Below are 26,817 nucleotides of genomic sequence, written 5' to 3' on the forward strand. Positions count from 1 at the left end.
CTATGTATGTATTGAGTGAATTTAATATGAAATAATATTATATTCAAGAATAAATTAAAAATTTACAGGACTTAAAATATGCGTTTTAGGATGTTAATATTTTAATTTAGTTATTAAATGCAAACAATGTCACCTCACTAATTTAAAATAATAAAAACTATTGTTAATTATAGTTTTTTTAATTATTTACCCTATTACTCAAAATATGGTAATTAAAAAAAATAAAGAATTTGGCAAGCAGAGGTAGGTAGAAAAACTGTACATGTGGATTGTCCACCTTGTTTAGATTGTTTACAATATTTATTCAGGCATTCGTGTTTTTTTTATATCATACTAATATTATAAATGCGAATGTTTAGATGGATGGATGTTTGTTTGAAGGTATCTCCAGAACAGATCTTGATGAAATTTGGTACAGATATAAAACATGGTCTGGAAGAACAAATAGGCTTCTTATAAAGATTTTTTTATTCCGCGCGGACGGAGTCGCGTGCGACAGCTAGTAATTCAATAAAGCGAAAACAAAAACTGTTTTTGATACAACAGGAGCTAAACTTTGATTGATCAGTGTTTGACTTACAAACATACATAAACCTTCTAAACCATGAAGATAAACATAAGTTAGAAATAACTAATAATACATACATCCAAATTTAAGTAAATTGAGATCGCGCTACATTATTGCGCGTGTCTAAATATGTGATCACGTCGTGTTGATAAAACATTTAAACGATGAATTACAAAAACAAATTTAACAATAAGCAGTCATACATTGTATTGTGATTCGTTGGTTTCGTTTGAGTAAGAGAACTGAGTCGGCTCGGCAGTGAAGCGCGGTTTCGTGAGTCGGGCTCCGGGGCGATAGCAGCGGCGGCGGTGGCGGGGGCTCGGTTCCGTTACGTGTGCGCTCGCGGCGGCCACGGTGCGCGGTGCGCGGTGCGGTGCCACGACGCGGACGTGCTTCACTCAGTTCATGCGCGAAAGTTATTACCTGCGTCACTTTGATCGCATTTCCACTACACGCGAACTTCTGTTGATACATACGGTGAGCAAAAGTGATACATTCCGAAAATTAACGATGATAAGTGTTCGCTCCGATATATCCCAGTTAGAAATATCAAATTAGAATAAATACAACACAACCTTGTATTGCGAGAAAGCGAGTGACGTCAGAGTGACCGGCCGGGCCGATCATATGTTGTACGCGGATGCAGTGATGGAATGTGGTGTGTTGTTGTGTTGATATGCAATGGTGCATTGTGTATGGTTACCTGGTTTGCTGCCGTAGCTTCGTCCCCGCGCGAGTGTCCTGCAGGAACCATGCGTAGAAAACGATGAGCCAAGATGCTGAGAGCTTGGTAATATCATTTTTTATATTCGTATTTGTTATTTATTGATTTATTATTTTGTCGCCTTAGGTCACTTTCAGATCAAAGACTTCAAGTTAAAATAACGTGTGGTTTCTATGATGAATAATGTAATATTGACCAATTTGTACGTCTTAAGGCGATTCAATCTTCTATTTATAATGATGATATTAGAATGTAAACGTTACCTACGCTCATACAAGAGTGTTCAAGGTCACGGAAATGCTTGGAATGGCATGGCTTGTTATTTTAATGGAAAAAATGTTTAAATTCCCTTACAAATATATCTAACTTAAATATTGTTATTCATTTAAAATTATTTACATACATAATAAGATAACAAACATTAGTTGTATTGTACGCTAATTTACGATAGGTACTTATATATAGGTAACTATACGATCTACCTACGATACGATGATAAAAAAAACTAAAATACCTACCTATAATCTTAAAGTTACACTATATAAAATATAAAACATTTAAACTTCTTTATAACATTGTTAGTAGCTATTATTGTTACTATACCTTTGACATTAAACTATGCATTTTTAATCGCACAGATTTTTTAACACGTTGGCGGACAGTACATGTTAAGAATTACTTCCCAAATGACACTACTTAATCTCATACATTGCCTATGGGCGTAGTGTCAATGCGGTTGCATGTAAAATGTTGTTTAGTGACAGTACGCATATGGATCTTCACTAGATTCCGGAGTTTCAGCTTCATTGAACAATTCTAACAGCCGTTTTTGTTCCCTTTCGTACGGATCTCCAGGCGCCATCTGTAGATAAATTCATTCAATACCAAAAAACTGCATTCAATACAAACAACCACTAATTTTAGAAGCACAATTACCTTATACAAAATTGAATTTGAATATTTCGATAAACAAAAACACAAAAATACGTCAATAACTTACCACTCGAGCCGTTATTTGCGCGCGAAAATATGAGGTGACACGAAGCCCACCGCCGACGCGCACTACGTGACTAAATGTATGAAAACATGACGCCCACGGGCGTACTGTACGGGGGGAGGGGTACCGGAATTCTGTCAATGTGTGTGTCCCTTGACGTGTTGTAGAACTATGTACGATGACAGTAGGAAAGCCGCATTACTTTTGCGGTGACACTACAACATTCTCTTCCTTGTAAAAGTATTGAAAATCAAACGCCCTCAGCCGTACTGCCGTGACACGAGTATAAACTATTACGACTAAAGGCGTTCTGTCGTATCATTTTTTACTATAGGAACGCCCACAGACGTTACTGTCCATCAATGTGTTAAAGAATTTTTGAAACCAAATTTCATCGACATTTACATTAATATTCTTGTCGGGTCGGTGAGCTGTAACCAAATATCTACAGATGTAGATGGTATAGGCTGAAGATGTTTTGTTCGTTTTTTCGAGGCATTGCGTGAAAAAACAACAGTTCCATCATTCGACAGTATCTTCGAAACGTCAGGGATCAATTAGCATAGTTAAGAGAAATATTGATAATGATAACTAACTTAATCTCAAAATATACAAGACCTCCTTAATTTTAATTTTAGACCCACGCATATCCGTGGCAAGCAGTGCGGATTATTTGAAACTCGCTCCGGCTAATGCCTCACAATATTTCTTTGTAACTAATTGATGCCGAATGTAGGTATTATGTGAGATTGTGCACCCGCCTTGGTGAAATTTTACTCCTTAAAGTCATTACGTCATAACGAGTTTTGCACAATTTGCGTTTTCCAAAAAATACTCGTTAGATAGAATATGCGAAGAAAGGGAAAGGGCGCGAGAAATGAGGCCAAGGGAAAGTCAAGTGTAGTTCCCGTGAGAATATATTGCGTGTTTAGCAGCAAACTCATGTCCAGAAAGCCTTAAATACTGTTGCTAAGTTTATAACTATCTAGGCACTCTGTCACGACATTATTACCAAATAGGGTGCTCAGAGAAATCAACAACTAATACTGTCAGAAACTACTTTCACCGGATATTATTCTTACCAATGCACGAAGTTTTGAGGTATGGGAAATATTACCGCATTTACAACAAATGAATTAATGAATTATCACATGTTATTTCTTGTTTGTAAGACGACGGCACTTGGGAGTTATTTCACGTGAAGTACAGGAATAAGAATATGAAATGAATATGAAAATAAAATAATTTATTGGTTTAACAATAAATTGTACAAAGTTAAACTTGTATCAGCACTTCCATTAAGGCATCCCGTAGCTACTTGTGATTGAAAGTCCCGCTCTTCCGTGCAAAATTTGATGTAAGTTACTATCGAGAAGATAAGAATTACCTGGAAACTTATACAAGAAAATTTGTAAAATCGTTAACAAAAGTTGTAAAAATTTACATTACTATAATTTAATGTATGTGCGAGTGTGCGTGCATTGAGTGTTTTGTGAGAGTGTTGTGTGTGATATTTTTTGAACCAATGTTTTAGAGTCATTATAAGTTTTAGTCATCAACCCATCAGTTACAATCTTTTTTCATTCCAAAAAATTAGATTAATAGAATTTATGGTTTATTTCCGTACTGTAAGAAATTACAGTACAGTGCAGTGAAATTACAGGCATAAATAACAATATACTAGACGAAGTACCTACTTGTAGTTTACAAACCGAACGTTTATTTATCGCAGTAACACGTAGCGTAGTAATTATATTCTTATTGCAATATTTGTTGTCTTGTTTCAGCAATTTCACTTGTTTCGTAAGTGTTCGTGGGACCTGGTGTTATTAATACACAATGTGTGACGCAATAATTATTGTATCGGCAACCGGGCTTTTTAAAGCAAGTTTTCAGCTACATTATGGGATATTATCAGGGCGAGCGAAGAGTGCCCTCTAATATTCCACAATGTTAACAGTTTTGTGGTACACTTTATTAAGAAATTATAACTTTTTCAGATTTGGCCTTTGGCACAGTGTTTTAAATTTATTTCTAGATGTGTTATCTATCCTCCTATCCTGTGTTATCTATCCTATCTATCTATCCTTAAATAGGATTAAAAAAAAACAACATTGAAGATTTTAATGAATTTATAATGAAGATTTATGATGAATTTTATTGTATTTCAATATCATTTGTAAGTAAATTATAAAAAGAATAAGATATGTATAATACACCATTTTAATAATCTATACGTAAAAAGATATAATTTGTTTTTAAATTATATTTTACAAATTATGAGAAGGTCGGTTATCTTCGCGAACATCTCCTAAAGCACCGTTTTTGCTAGTATTTAAAACCTAAATAAATTGGTTCTTCATTGAGTTTTTAACATTAAATAAATCAAGAAATATTACTTTTACGATTAATTTCGTTCTAAAAACAGTGATAGGACCTCGTAACCTATCCTGGCAGTGAAAGTATCTCAATTATTGTAAATAACTGGCATAACCTGTTTGGCAATGAAATGGCAAGGTTTATAAGTAGATTTATGATATATTCAATTCAATTACCAACAACTGTTAAAAAACATTAAACTTGACATTTATTTAAATAAATCCTAGCTAACATGACTGTCATTTCAAGAGGTTAGCACAGCCGTGTATATTCTTATTTTAAAACGCGTACTATAATTTACCAACCGCATTTTTGTGTAGAAAGTGCGAGTAAATGACGCGCACCATTACAAACATCTACTTCCTGGTCGATGGCTTGTTGGCTTCGGCTGATATTATTAAATATTCCATAATTATTAATTGTATGTTTATGGTTAAATTGGAAATATCATATATCCACAATTATTTTATAAGTAGGTGTAGATCCGTTCAAGAAGCAATTTATAATGATTTTGTAGAGTTGTAAAAATTTGTCTTGCTTGGAGTCTGCTAAATTTAGTAGTATTCTTTGATAAAAAATTAGTTGCCAGCCAGTGACTTTATTATACAATAATCACGATAAAAAACAACCAACTGCAAACAGGATTGTCTTAAGCCTAACCAAGGTTAATCCATCTAAAATATGTAACATTTGGATATATCCAAATAATGTTGGGAAAAATGGGATGCTAATTTATCCTGTGTGCGCCGTTGAATCTATTTTATTTTCTTTATGCAATTAATACACATTAGTTAATGCAATAACTTAAAATGTTGTGCTGGCTCAATTAATAAATCAAAAATTGTCAACTTGCTTAGGCCGGCTTATCATGTCGACGTCATAAACCCCAAGCTGCTTAGTACAATGACATCAGAACGACGAAACGATTCGGAAAAGCCGAGAGCGTTCCTGCGCATGCGTATCGCCCCTGCGCTTGTCTCGCGTATACGTTCAGCTCGGCTCTCGGGTCGCTCGCGTACTCAAGTTGGCGTCTCAGTCAGTCACACGACGACACTTGTCGCGGAAGGGCATTTTATTTCTCCCATTTGGAAATCAAGAATACATCGCTGCCCTCTTTTGCTTATTATTTTTGGTTATTATTTTTCTTTGAAAGTTTCTGTTTATTAAACTATATGTGATAAACAATTATTTAGTGAACAGTGATAATAAACAAAACCAGTTTTTAGTTTTCTCGTGTTAATCGTTAACAAGTTATTTTGCATGGTAATTAACCGTCAGGTACATCAATTAGGGTCCAACTATCACAGGATGTAGTCAATGCCAGGTTTAATTTATAGTTCACAACAATCCGTACTGTTTTAAACATTTCTAGTAAATTCATTAGTTATTCAATCGTTATTTAAAATATGTCTGATGTTCTAATGTCTATTCATATAATGTTCTTGTTGGGCCAATGAAGCCTAAGCAAAAACGGAACACATAAATTGTTTCATTAATGTTATAACAATCGCAAATAAACAGCGCCTCTTGAACTATAAAGATTGATAACCTAAAGAGGATTCGCAATATAAAAATAATGACCCGATTAAATATTTGAATCGTAAACGCAATAAATTAGACGTTCTTGAACCTAACTTGATATGTTTGACTTAGGCTAGGCGCAATCAACTAATGCTGTTATTTATTTAATATTGCATTATGTAATTTATGCCTATCCTTCGCCCTTAATTCTTTTAATACGACTACCTACTAACTCTAAAATGCCTTTGTCAATTCCTATTATCATAGTACCTGCGAATTGGTTTGTAGCTCAGAGAGCCAGAATAAAACCTTTTTGAACAGTTTGTCAATATTTATTATCAGGTACAATTTATAGCTATGGACCTTGTACCGCATACCACCTGCCGCCCTTTTTTTATTTAAAAAAAAATAAAGGTTCGAAAGCCACATGCTATTTGAGGATGCACAGATTATGAGATAAAGCGATATTTTTATTGTAAACTTTGCATTTTAAATATTCTTTTCATACGTACTTAAAAGTATTATCGACATTCTACTCTTTTTTGGTATTTTTTTTACACTAACTGCTGCTGTAGTTATAAAGGAATAAAAAATTATATGGCATTTTAGTTTTGCACTTTTCTTCTTCAATGCGATATTCATAGTAGGTAACAGATTCTCAACTTCTTCGTTCTTTAACGAAACATTAATCTTTGCAATGTTGCATTTGAAGTGTTCATAACAACTTCTTCTCTGATTCGTTTTTATTTATAGTAATGTTTTTCAACTTTTTAATTCAAGTATGAGTAGAAAATCCAATCTAGATGTAAGTTGTAACATTATATACATACTTGTGTTAAGACAAATATTTTGGCCCGCGTTCCTAGGTCGTACGTTTACACCATTCGTATGCGTAAATATGTCACGGGTGATCACAATGAGGATATCCCTCTTATTGTTGGATATCGGTGTGTGTCATTGGGCTAACGTACTCATTGCAACTTTAAAAGGGGGTCAGAAAGTTTTTTTTTGATATTGATTTACAATTTAAAAATATATTTCTAATTCAAATTCATTATCAGTTTTCCTTGCTTAGTTTTCGTGGAAATCGTCCATTCATCCATCGCAAAAATAAACATGACATCTTGTCTCTTGGTACTGTGTTACGATATTTAAGTGGTTATAAATAATTATACCTTTAATCTCGTTTTTTGACCCAGACCCTGACTAATTGACTTCGGGTCGGTAGTAAAGTTAACTAGAATGTTGCCTACAGTGACATCATCATTTGATGACAAAGCCCTGATTGAATGGACGTGACAACTTTATTGTCTATAACTAACTATTCTATTTGGAGATTTAACAACATTGAACATGGCATTGACTATTACTGGTTACAGAGACCCGGTTTAGTATAGCTAGTGAAGCTTATTAGAAATGAATGACTTGGTAGGATATACGAAAGTGTTGGGGAAGGAGTTGTGGTGTGGATGAGGTATGCTGGTGCGGGGTTGCGCGGGAGGTGAACTCCGGCACTCGCTGGCAGAGAGGACCAAGGCCCTGGCGGCCAGGTACCACGCACTATGCTCGCCTGCGCGCGAGGAGTCTCGCAGCGTCGACCGTAGTCGCACTAGGCATCGCAAGTCGCAGACGCGATGGTATGTCAAGGTTAGTGGAGATCTTGGACTTAACCACCTAAGAAGAACAGTAGGATTCTTGGAATAGTACCATAAACTATTCCTTTTACAATAAATCGGTAGCGAAACTAGGTATTTACTATTGTTAAATGTACTGTTAAATAAGTATACGTAGAGTGAGCTAAATTAGGCGCAATAAACATAAACTACGTATTACTTAATTATAACTTCATGTTTAAAGATGGATGAAACTCGTAGCGTAAAATATCGGAAAATAAACTCATAGAATTTGCTAGTAAAATCAATCATTACTATTTGTTTGTATTTGAAGTCTTTTATCTCATTGAATCGTTATCTAGTTTAACTACGATATATATCGTAGTACGTAGTATGTATATATATACATGATTATAATACGTACTATGTAGCATTAAGTCATTCAAATTGTCTACTTCCGATTTCGATTCATTGATGACTAACCGTTAGTTTCTGAGACCAAAATGTCTGTATGAAACATATCGTCATCCCTGTCATTATCTTTGACAAAACAGAGATAACAATATGTTTTTGTTTGGGATTTTGGTCTCAGAAACCTACGGCAAATCGAGTTCTTAGTATAGGGGAAAAGAAACATTATCTAAATAGACATTGAGTTATTGAACAATAAATGATATCAGTCAATATTTTAGATAGGATCTGTGTAACCCACTTTTCTAATAACTTTAGACTTAGGTAATCGTCTGTGATTAAGTTTATATACGTAGTTTTAGTAAGCATTAGTAGACTGCTTAGTATATCTTCGTTATGTTATTGTCATTTTTATTTTGTTGTAGATAGCAAAGGAATCGTGTAAGCAGCAATTTGTTAAACATTTTAAACACCTAATCTTCTTGCTTTTTCATATTAACCTACATATCAAGCACATCGTAAAAACACCAGCGGAATGTGTTATGGTAGTTTTGTAGTTTTCGTTGTCGTATGCATGTCATGTGTGTTGCGACAGTGCAGTTCCGAATTCAGAGCGCGTCAACATTCCTTCGAATGATGTGCGTACTGCTGTTATGTAGTTAGATCCATCTTTGGTTTCCGCCTCTATGTAACAAATATTTCGAAACACTACATTTTTTATTTTCTTTTATAACAGAACTAGCGACCCGCCCCGGCTTCGCACGGGTGCAATGCAAAATATACCTACTACAGAATAAATGCACAATTTATTTAAGGTACTTAAATGGATAAGGATTAATGCTGTATTGTTTAAAATCACTTCGTAAAAGAATAAAAATGGTTATGCTGGGTTATCCCTAAGAGATAGACATATACCATCGCGGACTTTTTTGTTGAACTTTTTAAGGTGAACAATACTGTAGTACATTATTTTGGTCTATCTCGTAGGGTTCAGCCAGCGTTTGCAATATAAGCGCAAAAAAACGTGCTTATTTACGACATCACATTAGAAACCTTTAAATTTATCAGTGTTTCTCTACTATATTATGCATTTATTATACATACAAACCTTCCTTAAGAATCACTCTATCTATTAAAAAAAATCAAAATCCGTTGCGTAGTTTTAAAGATCTAAGCATACGTACGGACATACAGCGAAAGCGACTTTGTTTTATACTATGTATTGATTGATGTTAACTATATATTAATCTTATACTTATGAACATACATTTTTAAATAATGCTTAATGACAAAAATCTGATGTAAAGAAAAACAATTTTTACTCAGATTTTTATCTGGTATTGGTTACCCGCTTAACCCCTTTTAATGGCTTCTAGTTTTTAGTTGAAACGGAAATGTGCTTACATTCTTGAATTACTAATGAACAAATTGCGTACTATGTCTAATTTAATGTTAATTAGCCATAGCTCCTCACCGCATTATTTCATTTACCGATCCCGAAAAATAGCATTATACTTTATCGCTCTGATTGACTTTCATTAATAAAAAGTAAGCGGCGGGATAAACCTTGGAGCACATTTACTTCTTAAAGTTGAAATGCAAGTTAAAACAAAACATTTTATTAGTTCAAAAGCACTTTGATTAATTCATTTTGAAAGTAGTGAGACGCGGATATTTATGTTTCGTAGACATTTGCATCAACATCGCTGCATCCACGGGAAGCGGAAATAGGACGCCCCGGATTTCGATGAAGACTTTTGACACAGTTCTCATTCTGTCTCGCCAAAGAGTCTCACGTATTTTTTTTTAACTTTCGTAAAAAAATTGATAAACAAATCAACATATGACATAATATCATAAAATAGTTTATTTTATTTTATGAAGGTGAATTAATCATTATTATTTATGGCGTAGGGAATTATTTTTTCGTCACAACAGTTTAAATGGCAGAATGTCATGATGATGACGAATACAAGGCCAAGTTTATATTAAATAAAAATAGTTTAGTAGTCATCGAAAAATCACAGTTTTCCGATAACTGGTCTAATAAGAAAAGGAATGTAATGTCAACGTGAATTTTATGGTGTGTTCATGATTCATAGTTTGACGTGTCTCGTGAGGTACGAAAACCATTGTTGCTTGTTTGCAAGTATTATCGACCAACCCTAGCATACAATATTGTTAACAACTTTCATGAAAATTAATTGGAAAATTCTTGTATATTATTATTATTGTGTTAGTCTCGTATATCATTGCCAGAATAATAAAGAGATGTAATCGAAGACTAAACTTCATTTTTATGCTATCGTCAATAACAGCGTTACATAACAATTAGGTTGCTTTCTAAGAGACAAAGCGTCTGTAATTTATGTAATATATAATGACAACAGATAAATTGTTCTCTGATATATTGATATTACCTTAACTAAATGACATATGTATACCCAAAATAACTATATTCTTGGTGAATTGACAATTTATTTTTAAATTTTCCATCAATACGATTGATTTAAAGTTGCAATTCGAGGCGTGTAATTGAGTGAATCAGCGGTAAGTACCGACTTACTAATTGCGGTGCCTGCTGCTGCACTGATGGCCTTTGTCTCGCGTTAGTTTCAGACCGTGTCGCTAATACCAATTGTGTACTTAAACCATGTACTAAAGTATTATAGTTATTACAGTCTTTATGGAACGTATAACTGAACCACGCTTCTTTATCAAAACTCACAATATTAGATTCCTACAACCACTATAATGATCTAATCTAAACAATAAATAAACCGTCTATGCTGAGCGACAGGACAATGTTAGCAAAGAAAAACAAAAAACACGTCATAGTACAGTATTTTACAATTTGACACAGATTCATGAAAAAGAAAAAAAGCGATTTCATAGTATAAACGATCAGTGTTTTTTTAACAGTTCAGAGCGGACGTTGGACTGTCGGCCGCATAATAACACGTAAATATGATATTGTATTAACGCAATTTGATATTTTATTTATCATACCTGTAATTGGAACACCAATTAAACGTGCCAACGAATATTTGAATGTATTAAGTGTTGATTAAAATAATTATTACACCGGTAGAATTGTGAAGTAATAGCTCAGATAAACGATGTCCAAGACTGAGTAAGTGGCAATCGAGACCAACTATGATGCTTCTAATATCGATTACTGCTGAAGTATCGAGGGCGACGAACCCACGTTACTTCCATTTTCTCACTCGTTTTAGAGTTAAACTATAATCTAGTCGAATATACATAAATATAAATTTTAAAGATTAGAATTTGATATTTAAAGATTAAAATACTACAACTTACATTAACTAATTACTACTATTAGTATAACGAAATATTTTTTTCACAGATGTTATAAGGTTAGAATGAGGTTTTCAATATACTATCTGTGCCTTTGTATCGACGGATTTAACTTTTTTCTCAATATTTTCTGTACTATCTCAAGTTGCATCTTATTGCATAGTTTTAGAGAATTATTAGTCAAGATCATCTCGAGCGTTTTGCGCGCTAAAGTTCCCAAAACCAAGTGACAGATAGCTGTAGTGAGGCGACGCAAGCGTTGATATTTGACATGTCTAGTGCTGCGCCGATACACCGGCAGAGTGTTGATTTTTGTCTCTAACAGTTCGGCCATCCTGCATTTCCTTCGTCCTCGAAGGAGTATTGATCCTTGTTGCATCGTTTTCCCAAGCGCCATGAAGAGCCAGAACACCTCCAAGAAAAAGGACCTAAAAGCAAATCAGCCCCGTAGGCAGAAAATATAGCCCCGTAGGCAAACATATAGCCCCGTAGGCAAACATACAGCCCCGTAGGCAAAACATATAGCCCCGTAGGCAAACATATAGCCCCGTAGGCACAACTTAGCCCCGTAGGCAAAACATATAGCCCCGTAGGCAAACATATAGCCCCGTAGGCACAACTTAGCCCCGTAGGCAAAACATATAGCCCCGTAGGCAAGACACAGCCCGGAGGCAAACATATAGCCCCGTAGGCAAACATATAGCCCCGTAGGCACAACTTAGCCCCGTAGGCACAACTTAGCCCCGTAGGCAAAACATATAGCACATTTTGTATCAACCATGTATCTGAAATAAAACTAATAATAATTGTTATTAAACATACGCCCCGTAGGCAAAACATACGCCCGGAGGCTAAACATACGCCCGGAGGCAACATATACGCCCGGAGGCTAAACATACGCCCGGAGGCAACATATACGCCCGGAGGCTAAACATACGCCCGGAGGCAACATATACGCCCGGAGGCTAAACATACGCCCGGAGGCAACATATACGCCCGGAGGCTAAACATACGCCCGGAGGCAACATATACGCCCGGAGGCTAAACATACGCCCCATAGGCAATCTTTGATTTTCTTTTATCAATCATGTGTCTGAAATAAAAGTTTTATTAAACATACGCCCCATAGGCAAAACATACGCCCGGAGGCAACATATACGCCCTGAGGCTAAACATACGCCCCATAGGCAATCTTTGATTTTCTTTTATCAATCATGTGTCTGAAATAAAAGTTTTATTAAACATACGCCCCATAGGCAAAACATACGCCCGGAGGCAACATATACGCCCGGAGGCTAAACATACGCCCCATAGGCAATCTTTGATTTTCTTTTATCAATCATGTGTCTGAAATAAAAGTTTTATTAAACATACGCCCCATAGGCAAAACATACGCCCGGAGGCAACATATACGCCCTGAGGCTAAACATACGCCCCATAGGCAATCTTTGATTTTCTTTTATCAATCATGTGTCTGAAATAAAAGTTTTATTAAACATACGCCCCATAGGCAAAACATACGCCCGGAGGCAACATATACGCCCTGAGGCTAAACATACGCCCCATAGGCAATCTTTGATTTTCTTTTATCAATCATGTGTCTGAAATAAAAGTTTTCATTATTATTATTTTTACTACCATGTCAAATACCTGGCATTCCGCGTACCCTGTACTCCATGACATCTATACATCAAGACTCTCCACAGGTTCGCGGCCTCGGCCTGCTCGCGACAGGCACTTCACGAGCGTACTACTCGCGACGGGTGCTCCACAAGCGCCGTTGCTCGCGACAGGCGCTCCACAAGCGCCACTGCTAACGACAGGCACTTTACAAGCGCACTGCTCACCACACGCGTTTCACTGGTGCGCTGATTGTAAACAGGCACCGCTCAGGCGCGCTGATTGTAGACAGGCACCGCTCAGGCGCGCTGATTGTAGACAGGCACCGCTCAGGCGCGCTGATTGTAGACAGGCACCGCTCAGGCGCGCTGATTGTAGACAGGCACCGCTCAGGCGCGCTGATTGTAGACAAGCACCGCTCAGGCGCGCTGATTGTAGACAGGCACCGCTCAGGCGCGCTGATTGTAGATGGGCACCGCTCAGGCGCGCTGATCGTAAACTGGCACCGCTCAGGCGCGCTGATTGTAAACAGGCACCGCTCAGGCGCGCTGATTGTAGACAGGCACCGCTCAGGCGCGCTGATTGTAGACAGGCACCGCTCAGGCGCACTGATTGTAGACAGGCACCGCTCAGGCGCGCTGATTGTAGACAGGCACCGCTCAGGCGCACTGATTGTAGACAGGCACTTTCACAAACGCGCTGATCTCGACACGCGCTTCAATGGCGCGCTGCTCTCGACACGCGCTTCAATGGCGCGCTGCTCGCGACACGCGCTTCAATGGCGCGCTGCTCGCGACACGCGCTTCAATGGCGCGCTGCTCGCGACACGCGCTTCAATGGCGCGCTGCTCGCGACACGCGCTTCAATCGCGCGCTTCTCGCGATATGCGCAGGTTCGGACCCTTAGGCGGTAACTCGATCTACACGATTTCTCTTGTCATCTCAAACACCAAGTATCTTTATGGATCTATAACATTCATCACATGACCATGTAGGGCAAGCATGTCATGACATACCAAACAATAAAATCAAGTTTTAATTCAGAAGTATCCTGGTGACACACAAATTAAAATAAACTGAACTTAGAAAGGACATCAATGACTTAAGACATAATGATATCCATCTGACTCAGGTAATGGCTTTAATTTTATCACAACTCTGCTTTACCAGACCCTCACTAATAAACTGATCTATATTCTCAATTTCAGTTGTTAGGAAAATTCTTTAAATTAATTGAAAAACCTGATCTTGTCTTATTAAACATCAACACTAAAAATATAATAAATGTTGGTTTGATCTTACCGCAGTACGAATTTAATAAGTATCCATGCCAGGACATCCGGCAGCTTATACCAATAATGGCCTTTGGTTTAACTCAATTGGCATGTTCCCTAGTCTGAACTACTACTACTGTTCTTAACAAATGGAAACACTTGAATTAAATTTGTCATCAACTGACATAATGAATACATGGGGTCCTCCATTCATATTTTGGCAAAGTTATCTTTGCCATGCAATTGCATTGTAACATCTTTTCATGCATATTTGTCACAACTTCAAAATTATATTCCACATAATACACCACTGACTTGTATTTTAGTTTTTGTACCAACTCCTTTAATACCTCAATTTGACTGTCTTTTCTCTTTATTCCTCTTTGTGTGTCTTAAAATACAGAAAAGTATTTTTAATTATCCTGTTAAATTATAACATAACTTGTAGTCTTTAAAAGTACTGTCTTAAAGCCAACAGTATATTTAAATATTCTACACAAAACTTTTATCTATTAACCAAATTATAATCTTAATATTAAATGTATGATTCATATTATTTTACACACCACTTTTGTGTCTCAACATAAATCATACCTTGTTTTAAAATGAAAGGCACTTTTAATATTTTACACAAACTTTTGTGTCTTGACAAACCATAAAACCAAAACTTTAAATCAAACATTAAAATAGAAATAAACACAACAAATGTTGATTTTGTGTTTTCAAGCCAATGGTCTTTTCATGGTCTGTTAATAAAACAATTTTCGTAATATGACTTTATGATTGTACGATTACGGACTTTAGGAAAATGTTTTCAAGTCTTTTAGAAATCACCAAGTTAAGAAATCAGTAAATACTTTGATACAGATAATTAGAAACAAGGAACAATCTCACCAAATATGAAGATTTTCACGCTGGTGTGCGTTTTAAGTTTACCATTTACTCGAAGTTCTCAATATCCTTACAAATTTTAAAAATCTTACTCTCCGGTAAACAATACGATTCTTTTATGCAACAAAATCACTTTGTGAGTTTGGGTAATATCTCACTTCTGAACTTTTAGAGAATTATTAGTCAAGATCATCTCGAGCGTTTTGCGCGCTAAAGTTCCCAAAACCAAGTGACAGATAGCTGTAGTGAGGCGACGCAAGCGTTGATATTTGACATGTCTAGTGCTGCGCCGATACACCGGCAGAGTGTTGATTTTTGTCTCTAACAATAGTGTAAAAGTTTTCTCTAGGAAGCCGCTAGACTACCTTTCATTCATATTAAAACAGGTACGTTTTCTAGTTTTCTATGTGCAGCACTTCCAACTTTTACCATGTTATGTATTAGGTCCTTACATATGAATTTGGCGTTTTTCGTACTGGCCACTTTAATCACGAATTTCTCCTCTTTGGTAAGGAATTCCAAATTCAAATTTGTACAGCTATAGACTCATGTATTTGTGGTTCGATGACCGTCATTCATTTGTTTTTTTTCTTCTGTTTTTTTCTGTTTGCGTCACTCATTTTACAAAATGGAAAACTTAAAATATCGCATTATTTACGTGTACGAGTTCCGCCGTGGCACTAGTGCTGCGGAAACGACTCGAAGGGTGAATGATGTGTATGGCGGTCGTGTTGCAAAAGAAAACACAGTTCGTTTTTGGTTCCAACGTTTTCGTTCTGGAAATTTCGATCTGCAGAACAAGCCCCGTGGACGGCCTGAGACTCAAGTTGATAATGAAGAGTTGAAGGCTATTGTGGAAGCGGATCCATCGCAAACCACGTCCGAGTTAGCTGCAGGCTGCGATGTTAGTGATAAAACTGTTTTAATTCACTTGAAGCGAATTGGGAAGATTAAAAAGCTTGAAAGGTGGGTACCTCACGAATTGACTGAAGCAAACCGGCAAACGCGCGTCGACTGTTGCGTTACATTACTAAACCGGCACAATAATGAAGGTATTTTAAACCGAATCATTACCTGTGATGAAAAATGGGTTCTTTACGATAATCGGAAGCGCTCAGCGCAATGGTTGGATCCTGGCCAGCCAGCCAAATCCTGCCCCAAGCGAAAATTAACCCCAAAAAAGTTACTTGTAAGCGTTTGGTGGACAAGTGCCGGTATTGTTCATTACAGTTTTCTCAAATCTGGCCAGACTATTACGGCTGATGTCTATTATCAGCAATTGCAAACCATGATGGAAAAGCTAGCGGCTAAACAACCTAGGCTGGTCAATCGCTCCACGCCACTGCTGCTTCACGACAACGCTAGACCACACACTGCGCAACAGACGGCTACTAAATTAGAAGAGCTTCAATTGGAAAGTCTAAGACATCCTCCGTACTCCCCGGACCTTGCTCCAACAGATTACCATTTTTTTCGAAATTTGGATAACTTCTTGCAAGGGAAAAAATTCAACTCCGATGGGGCAGTCCAAATCGCCTTCAAAGATTTTATTGATTCCCGTCCGACTGGTTTTTTTAGTAAAGGGATCAATGAACTACCTATGAGATGGCAAAAGTGCATAGAAAATAATGGTTCATACTTTGATTAATTAAATATATTGTATTAAAAAATATTCGACTTTTTGTTCCTCCCATACAAAACGCCAATTTCATATGTAAGGACCTAATATTTAAATAGCTTTTTCAGATTAAAGATTACAAAGCCAATACTTGACACATTATCATTTTTTTAATTTACAATTGACTCATTCGTTAGAGTTGGTTCCTGCTGTCTGCGATTATTTTAAGATTCAAATTATTATGTAAATGATTTAAAATCTTAAAACAATGAAACAATAAGTTTCCCAAGAGTTATCAGTTGAGGAAGCTGTCGTTAAACTTATGACGCTAAACTCATAGAATAAAATTAATTTTATGATACAAGTTTTGTAATGTATTTGAATAAATACACCAATAATTTAAAAATACGATCGTGAATATTTTTGTAATTTAACTTTTGCGTCTGATGAAGCCTTACTGATGGAATTGGTAATTGGTGATATTATGCATTGCAGTTGCATTAAACATGAATAACAACTGTTCTTCTCATATATAGATTTTTGATAGTTATGTGACAGTCGGATAATCTTTTGTTGGTCGCTGATGTGTCAGGCCGCTAACATACGAATAATAGCTTTGATATTATCTGTGTGGTACTTGTTTGTAGTTAGGTCTATAAATATACTATGGGACATAGTTGTATTGGTCAATTGCTGGCACTACTTCCGGAGTGATCATTGCGTAGGGCGCTGCGCCGGAGCGAGGCCGTCACGCGCCATGCACGCCAACGGACTCCCAGCGACATGTTTTAAGTTGTGCTTAAATTACGCTTTAAATCTATGATCGTTATAATATATTTTGAATTGTTCCAATATGGTGGTGATAAATGCACTAATGATCTAATATAAAGAGCAAACTTCTATACATATAATCAAAGTAATATAAGAAAACATATAAGAAAAACTATATAAGAAATCGACAAACGTGGTGATATTGTTATTCGCCCTTGTTACTTTACAATTTGTACCTACTTTGTACGTTTATTTGCAACTCAGTAAGTTGAAAGTGATTACATTAAAACTAAAAGTTTAAGGTAAGAAAGGAAAAAAGAACAACTTTTTTACGTCACAAGCAATGTCATAATACGTATTTTTATCGTCACAAGTACCATTATTTTTAATGGCTAGGGGAGCGATGGCTTTTTGTCAGGGCTGGCATAAATTGCAAACTACAAGCAAATTTCCGTTTTAACTAACTACATCACATATGGCGTCTTTAATTATCGCTTAAAGTGATATGTACTAAAAGAAGTCTTAATACTAATGGAATACTTTTTTTTACTTTACCAGAAATCAGTTGATTCAAATTTCCATAACTTTTTACGTTTGCATCATTCTCGTTTCGTAATTGCTTATTTTTGTACGAAAATACTTGCCGGAAATAAAACTAATTTAACAATTGAAATGCACTTTCTACATATCAAAATCGTCTACAAACAATACTTTATGCCGCTTAAATATGTCAACACAACAAGCTTTACAACGGAACATTTGATTTACTAGTTTAGACTCGACTCTTCTAACCACTACTGTTAAAGGGTATGTAAACATTTACTACGAGCGTAAAACCATTAGAAAGTTCCATGTTAGTACTAATAGAAATTGAATTTATTGATATTCCTTTCCAAGGAATTGCTAACACATAAGAAGCAGATAGTCGAAGGACGGAGAAAATTTGTTCTGCGTTTATTTTTAGAACTTCACGACACCGCTACACGTCTGGATCGATACAAGGTATCGGGAAAAATTTTCCACTGTATTTATTACGTATACAAGCATACAGAAAACTTTCATGTAGATTTATTACTTAAATGTTTTCTTCTGAAGTTTATAATGAAAAATTAAATATTTCTTGCTTAGTTTTAAAGCAGAATTTAATATTGAACTAATCAAACTAATAAATACAACTTTATTTGTATTTTTTTTACTTTGTAAATGGTCTAAATTAACAATACATGATTTAAGTATATAAAACCATTTTTTAATAAATACACATTGAATCTACGTTCATACAAATGGAATGTCTCTTTACGTAATAAACCCCCATGATAGCAACCGGAAGTGGAAATAGTTTTGTTATGTTATTGACTGTGTTTGTTCTTTGTTCGAATAGACATTTAATTCTACAATATTGCTTATAGTAAAATATCGTTAGAAATACGTTTTGAAATTAGTGACGTAATCTTTTCTGCTGCAAGTAGAAAAGGATTTTTGTTCAAACTTGTTTTCCTATTCAAACCTTTTTTTAATCTAACATAAGCGTAGTTTTTAATACTTGACTTGTCCAACTTTCGATGTTATGCAGTTTGTAACCTTTTACTTGGCATTGTTGCGAAAACACAATCGAAGTGTAATTTAACGCCAAGATCAGTAGCACAAGCAGTCACAGACAATTAAACGAAAGCCGGGTCACAAAGAAAACAACGTAGCGAAACATAAGAGAACGTTGCGTACGTTACAACAAAAAACTGACGGTTCTATATAATTTTTTTATATTATTGTCGTTTAACTTTCATTTTACTTGTTAAAATAACAAGTCTTATGGTGTTGATGAAGGTGAATGGTGATATTTTCAAATTAGTAAATTAACTTTAACACTGTTCAATGAATATTGCCGAATTACACTACATCCCAGCAATTAACACGTTGCTGGTAGAAAATGTAGTTTATATGTACTTTTTTGAACGAAAATTTCGTTTAAAAATGTTAATGTATCAAAGAAGGACTGTATTTTTCTATCCATTTCTTTGATTAAAAGTCAAGTTTAGTTTTATAAGGATGAAATATACTGGTATTGTGACAGTAAAATAAAGTTCAAATAAAACATCGACTCTCCAACAGGGTCGTCACTACGTTTTTGGAATATACATATTATTAATTATTTATCTTATCATACATGTTTTGGTGTAATATCGTCTTATAAAAGGAAGAGTTTGGCACCAAAAATCAGTAACAGTCTTAAAACTTGAACTTGTCCTGTTATCTTGTTCTGATGCTGCTTTTGTACGCAAACACTAAGCACAAAAACCTTATTAAGTAAATTTAGTAGAGCGTGAATTGCATTGAATTATGATGAAATTGTATCGGAATATATTATTTACGTAAGTCGTTAAACATTTGAAAGCTGTGCTAATTTTAGACATAATTTATTTTTAGAACGCGTAAACTGTATCTAAATGCTCGTTATTTAGGATCTATGATTCGTAAATGGCAACCCTACATTTGTGAAAGGTTAACAGAGGTCACAAGGCGCCCCGGCGGCTACGGACGCGTCGTTGAACAAACTACATCTTGCACAACCTTTTTATTTGTATTATTCCAGCTGTAACAAATTGTGGTGTTTTATATTCCTTATTATTCGTCTACCATTTATATTGCAGCAATGTCATTAATAACGTAAAACAATGTTTACAACCAACATTAAATTTAAAGTTTTGTTTACTTATGTGATTATTATTATTCAAATATTGACTTAAAATTAATTTAATTAGAAAGTCGTAGAAATTTATATTCGGAATCTTTGATACTTTAGGTGCATAACTCAAACTTTCCTGTAAAAAAGTTTATATTATCTTCTTAATTTAATACTGTAGTGAAAGTTTATTTTATAACTGTTATTTGATTATACAATCTAATTAAATCTATAATCACGTGTGTAAAATGCTTAATTGATCTTGAGCTCACCTCATGTTTACGTATGTGTTGATATGTTCTTGTGGTAATTCCGCGGCACTTGGCGGTCTCTCTGACGTGTTCCATCGCAGTTTTTCACGCGATCTCTCCGCGAGAGAACAGTCGTATTGCGTCCACGCCTCTACAACCGCGTCTCTATTCCCATATTAAGTATTTTCCTCGTCGAATATAGTAAATTAATTTAAATAAACATGCCCACATAAAAGTACACGTTATGTTCATTTGTGTCGTGTTTACAAGATTGTTAACGTGTGTTGTGATTAGACATGCATTGTATAATTAATTTACTAATATAAATTCGTTTGAATAACATGCAAATTTGTGATGTCATAAAGAACATTATACATAGTGTTACATATAAGAGGAAGTTATTAGACATTCGATACACATAGGAAAGCTACCGGTTAACTCATTTGAGAGTGTTGTTTATCAGTGTGATATTTGTGAATCAAATTATCGATTCGCTGTGTATTGCATCTATTAATCGGAATCGAAATCGCGTAATCGCTGGGTCGGGATATCAGTGGTGCCGGTTAGCGGATAGCTGCGTCTACAAGTGTGTCGCGTCTGATTTCACCGTCGTCACGCACGTTCGCGCGTCTCTCGTGCTCGTTAGCGATTCGCTTTGATTTCGATTAAGCCGATTGGAATCGGATTTGTGTGATATATCTACTTGATATGGTAACGCAGCAGTGAAAGTATTCGTAATGTGGCGCTCAGCTGGGCAGACGTGACGTCACACAATATGGGCCAGTGGCCATGTGGAGAATATGCGGCGTTAGCAAAGCTCAGCCCGTACATTTTGCAGATGCAAACGATGATGATTTTGTAAGTGAATCAAATGGTTGTTAACTTTAACATTTATTTTAGTAAAGAGACATTAAATCATCCCTTTCCCTAAGACAATACCCTGTCATGTTTTAAAGACGAAACTCAACAATATAAAATTATCCTTTGGTGTTGTATTCTAAACAATTTGTAGAAAACGATATTGGAAGCATGATATTAAAAAAGTTTACAAATTTTTCTAACATTTCTTTCTTTACAAAAAGCGTTGATATGTTTTTTTCACGTGGACATTGTTCTGTAAATAATTTCTACAATAATTAAAATACATTTGTTAACAATTACATTGTTTTCATTTAAATAACTTTTTTCTAATAATTTAAATCGTTTTTGTAGCTATCCAAAGTGTTTTTGTTGAAATATTGTTATTGTCTATTTTTTTATTTGTACCGATTAATAAACAAAAAAATTATTAATATATGTAATACAATAATGTAATACATTCTAACCTTTTATACCTTATCGTACCGAGAACGCTTCAAGAATTGGGTAATTTCTTGTTAATTCAAAAAAAAGTAGCAAGCTTACGCGCACATTTTGTGCGTCATTGATTTTATCGATTGCTCGTCCTGGGCGTATTATAAACGAAGCTGCTGCTATTTACGTTGCAATTTAGATTTCTATGGTTTTTCCCTCTTATTGATACTAGTACTTGCAGTATTAAAATAGAAACAATAGGAAGTGGTATATGTTGAGTGTAGTCAATATGATGTATACAAAGCCTTATGTAATTATATTCATCAGATAGTATTACAGTAGTATAGTTTACATTACATATATTGTCGCCACAGAATGTCAATGATGAAAACTATTTTAAAGTACAGTACACTCATATTAAATTGCAATTATTTTTTTTTACTTTTTATATATTTGTAGTTTTTTATAATATTGGGTATTACTTAAGAGAATGACCGGTAACATCTTCAGTCACGTTGTTGTTGTATAATTTTGACATGTGTTAAGGAATTGGTAATATGTTCCAGCAGCCGACATGGCGGTTGTGGGGCGAGGAACGTGTGGACGGTGCGATTTACACAGTCTATTTGAAGAAGGTGCGCTATCATCGGCCTACGAGGAGTGCTTCAAGTGTAAGCCTTTACTTATTATATCTTACTAACAAATTATTGAATGCATTTATCTGTTTTAATATAAATTTTGTTGATTAAGTTATCCATAATTGTATTAGTACTTGTTACTTAGTAAATTTATTGCTGTCGATTATTAGTAATACATTCTGAGAAAAAACCGGATCATTTTATGTGTAACATATTTTTTTGTATAAGTTCATACTTATTACTAGTCACCTATGGTTAGGTACTTCATTGTTCTATATACATTATCTCGGTCAGTTTCCTCATTAAACATGAATCATGATCAAAAATAACTTGTACTTACAATGTCAAGAAGTGTTTGTTGTTTTTCATGTTATTATCTTAGTTCGAATTCCCAAGCTCTGCTTATTTTATATTTTTATTTCTTACAATTATTCAGTCATCAGTTTTAGTCAAGTTTGTACAACCGATAATTGACAAGTACAAAAATGTTTAATCGGACGTGAAAATAAACTAAACAAGGAGTTTCCCATTTTAAAACCAATTATATACTTCTATCTATCAATAGATGTTAAATTACTAAATTGCTCACCCTGTCCGTTTTCATTAGGAACAATTGAAGATGAGCACAAATAGCTATCAACAATGCAACAATCTATAAACATATTCGGCTCTGCCCTTCCAGGAGTCGGACGACGAGATCTCGCACTTGGAGTGGGAGACGGTGCGCGTGCGCTTCGTGAAGGCAGGCACCGTGGAGCGGCTGGTTGAGGCTCTGGCCACCGACGACGGAGAGCTAGAGTCCACCTACGTCAACGTTTTCCTTGCCACATACCGGTAAACTAAACTACAACACTCACTCTTGTTGCCCAATGGGATATCCATATTCTTTTCCAGTTTATAAAAAACATGTCTGTGTTTTTAAATTAACTACAGCTTATTCTATTCTATGTAATCCTAGTCGAAATAAAATAAATATAAGAGTGTTAATTTTAAATGTTTGTATTAATTTTTTCTCTCTTATATGATTAATTTCTAGGTAATATGACTTTATAACAATATAATCGGTTATCGACTTATCGATCTAGTTACGAGTTAATCTTATAACCATTGGAGCAAATCGTAACTGAATGTCTTTTGTTATATCGCACAATGCATACATTTTATTTGAATTCATACTTAAATCATTCAAAATAATTCATAAGTTATATTAGTAGAATTATGATCTACAGCAGGTGGTGAGAATTATCATTAATTTCATTTATTGTTACTTCAAATTAATATTGATTTCATAATTTACCCTTGTTACCTTCAACGTACCAAGAAACGAAACCCAATTTTTAAGTCAAAAACAAAAATTACCAGTAACTATTCATCATGTATTCAATTGCGACAACTGATTGTGTAATTTATTATCAACTTCTACTTTTATCTTTCGACCCAAAGACCTTAGGAGTGATATTTTTTATATGTATTCTAATTAAAGTGCTATAATGTTTTCAGTTCATTCGCGGAATGCAGCCGCGTGCTGGATCTGCTGGTGCGGCGATATGAGGCGCTCGCAGCGGAGGACACACTGCCCACTCGTACCCCCGTCACACCCGGCGCAGACCACTCCCACCAACATCGAAAGTAACTAGCATACACAACGTATACCTCTACTCTTTTTGCTAATGCTTCATTTTATATTATATTAAATATCCCTCTTCTTAACAACCTTGCGCATGGAAATCATATTTTTCATGACCTTCACGAGTTCCGTCTTATAATAATCTAATTTCGTTGTTAGGACTCTGGTGGCATGTCTCCACGTATGGTTGGACACCTACCCGGAGGACTTTCGACAACCTCCACACCACCCCGCACTGCAGCAGCTACTCGCCTTCACTCAGCTTCACTTGCCTGGCTCGGAGCTACATTTGAAGGTTCTTTTCTCATTTGCACTCTTACATATAGTTACTATCGTTTCGATACTCAACATAAAACATTTTCAGGTATTACAGAAGCTAGCTGTGTTCAGTGCAGAGCGCAATGGCGGAGCGCACACGGGGGGCGGGGTGTGCCTGGCGCCGGGCATGCGGCTGTCCGCGCACCACACCAGCACCTACCGCCTGCCGCATGTGCCCCACCGACACTTCGCCGAACAACTCACACGAATGGACATGGAGCTGTTCAAAAAGCTGGTGCCGCATCAGTGTCTCGGTGCCATATGGTCTAGGAGGGACAAGGATCGATCGCACGACGCCGCCACCGTTTTAGCCACCGTTAATCAATTTAATGCAGTATCTTTTAGAGTTATATCGACCATTCTAGTGGAGCCGAACCTGAGGCCGGCCGACCGTGCGGAGATACTGGCCGCTTGGTTTGACATCGCGCGAGAATTAAGAGTGCTTAAAAACTTTTCATCGTTGAAAGCGATCATATCCGGATTACAGAGCAACGCGGTGTACAGATTAAGAAAAACGTGGGCGTTGCTCCCGAAAGAAAAATCGGAGCTGTTTGAGGAATTGGCGCGAATTTTTAGCGAAGACAACAACCGTTGGGCTCAGAGGGAACTTCTGATGCGCGAGGGTACAGCGAAGTTTGCGGACACGGTCGGTGAAAACGATCGCCAACTGCAGAAGCTGCTGCACGAGCGCGGTTCACCCGGCGTCAGTCACGGCACCATACCTTACTTAGGAACATTTCTAACCGACCTTACGATGATCGATACCGCCATTCCCGACACCGTGGCGGACGGCTTGATAAATTTCGACAAACGCCGGAAAGAATTCGAGGTGCTGGCGCAAATAAAACTGTTACAAGGCGCCGCAAACGCTTATCATTTACCATCGGATGCGATGTTCGACAGGTGGTTCGATTCCGTCATAATTCTTGACGATCGTGAGGCGTACCAGCTCTCTTGTCAAATAGAACCGCCCACGAATCCTCCCAAAGAGAGGAGACCGAGAAAGATCGCCGACAATAACAATCAGTGTCATAGGAAAAATGATTCCATCGCCAGCACGAGTTCTAGTAACAGTTCGCAATTTTACTGCGAAACGGACGGCGCCGCCAACGCCTGGAAGCGAGACAGCTTGGAGAGGCGGACGTCGCCCACCAGACTGTCGCATGGCTCCTCCTCCTCATCTCTGCCCTCTTTAGATGTATCATTATCGAGCGCGAACAGTGGGCAGAAGCCGCCGAACGGCAAAGCTCCTGCCATGAGTCCGGCGTATGCGAATTCACGTAACGGTCCCGATTTCTACATAATACGTGTGACTTATGAATCTGATTGTGTGGAGACGGAGGGCGTGGTGCTTTACAAGTCGATAATGTTGAGCAACAACGAGCGCACGCCGCAGGTCATCCGCAACGCCATGCTCAAGTTGAACCTCGATGGTGACCCCGACATCTACACGCTCGCACAAGTCCTGCCAGATCGAGGTTAGTTAACTTAATACTACATAGCTATATTAAGTTGAAAATATTATTTTTATACAATTTTTCTCAATCTTGTTGATAAATTTTTTCTTAACATTTTGTAGAAGACTTTCATGATTTTAAAAAAAATATTAACATAGCTGATTTGTACTTTAAATAATTAAATCCCTGGCAGGGGTCAAAATATTATTTTGGTAGCATTTACACTTAGAAATTAATGATATTTGTTACAGAAATGGTGCTACCTGCAAATGCGAATGTATACTACGCAGTTAACACCGCATATAACCTCAACTTTATACTGCGTCCACGAAAATCACAACAAGCAGAACCTGTGGCCAACGGGAAACCAAAAAATAAACGAACTTAAATAAAAAATATCTGAAAAAAAATCCAAAAACCATGAACATTGGACAAGAATACTTTATAATCTAATTTAAATACTAGTCTTTTTCACCCGAAACGTGAATATGATCAGATCGCATTCTTAGATGTTTGTTTTTAATTATACAAAAAGGCAACATATAATCTAAACTCATAGCTGGTCTATTCTTGGTGCAAAGAATTAACTATAAATTTTGAAATAGTGATCTTTGAAAGTTACGGAATATTCGAAATAATAAAGATTATTACACAGAGATTTTGGTACCAACAGTGAGTCGCGTAAAGTCTGTGCATTTCGACTGTAGTGATATATTGTCATCTCTAAATTTCTCTTTAAATAGAGACAACAATATGTAATAATACACGTATAACTGCATTCTTAATTCGTATCTAAACATACCACCTTTAAAATATTACCTATGGTGTGATATTCGATTATTAATT

The 26,817-nt window shown here is 36.2% G+C and overlaps 1 protein-coding gene across 8 annotated transcripts; it reads left to right on the forward strand.

Moving 5' to 3' along the window:
• The first annotated feature begins 920 nt into the window (after positions 1-920).
• On the forward strand, positions 921-26,614 carry LOC106713309 (ral guanine nucleotide dissociation stimulator). 8 transcript variants are annotated; one of them, XM_014506081.2, is made up of 8 exons: positions 5,573-5,946; positions 7,569-7,836; positions 22,501-22,602; positions 23,252-23,403; positions 24,070-24,198; positions 24,356-24,491; positions 24,561-25,992; positions 26,223-26,614. In XM_014506081.2, the coding sequence occupies exons 2-8, from the start codon at positions 7,666-7,668 to the stop codon at positions 26,357-26,359; spliced, it is 2,259 nt and encodes a 752-aa protein (XP_014361567.2). In that variant the 5' UTR covers positions 5,573-5,946; positions 7,569-7,665; the 3' UTR covers positions 26,360-26,614. The 8 variants fall into 8 exon arrangements, with proteins under 8 accessions (XP_014361570.2, XP_014361571.2, XP_014361567.2 ...); XM_014506078.2 differs by having other exon boundaries at positions 5,574-5,946; positions 22,498-22,602; XM_014506079.2 differs by having other exon boundaries at positions 5,574-5,931; positions 22,498-22,602.
• Positions 26,615-26,817: the final 203 nt, after the last annotated feature.

This window comes from Papilio machaon, chromosome 1 (genome assembly GCF_912999745.1).
Source record: "Papilio machaon chromosome 1, ilPapMach1.1, whole genome shotgun sequence".
In the NCBI taxonomy this organism is placed as follows: Eukaryota; Metazoa; Arthropoda; class Insecta; order Lepidoptera; family Papilionidae; genus Papilio; species Papilio machaon.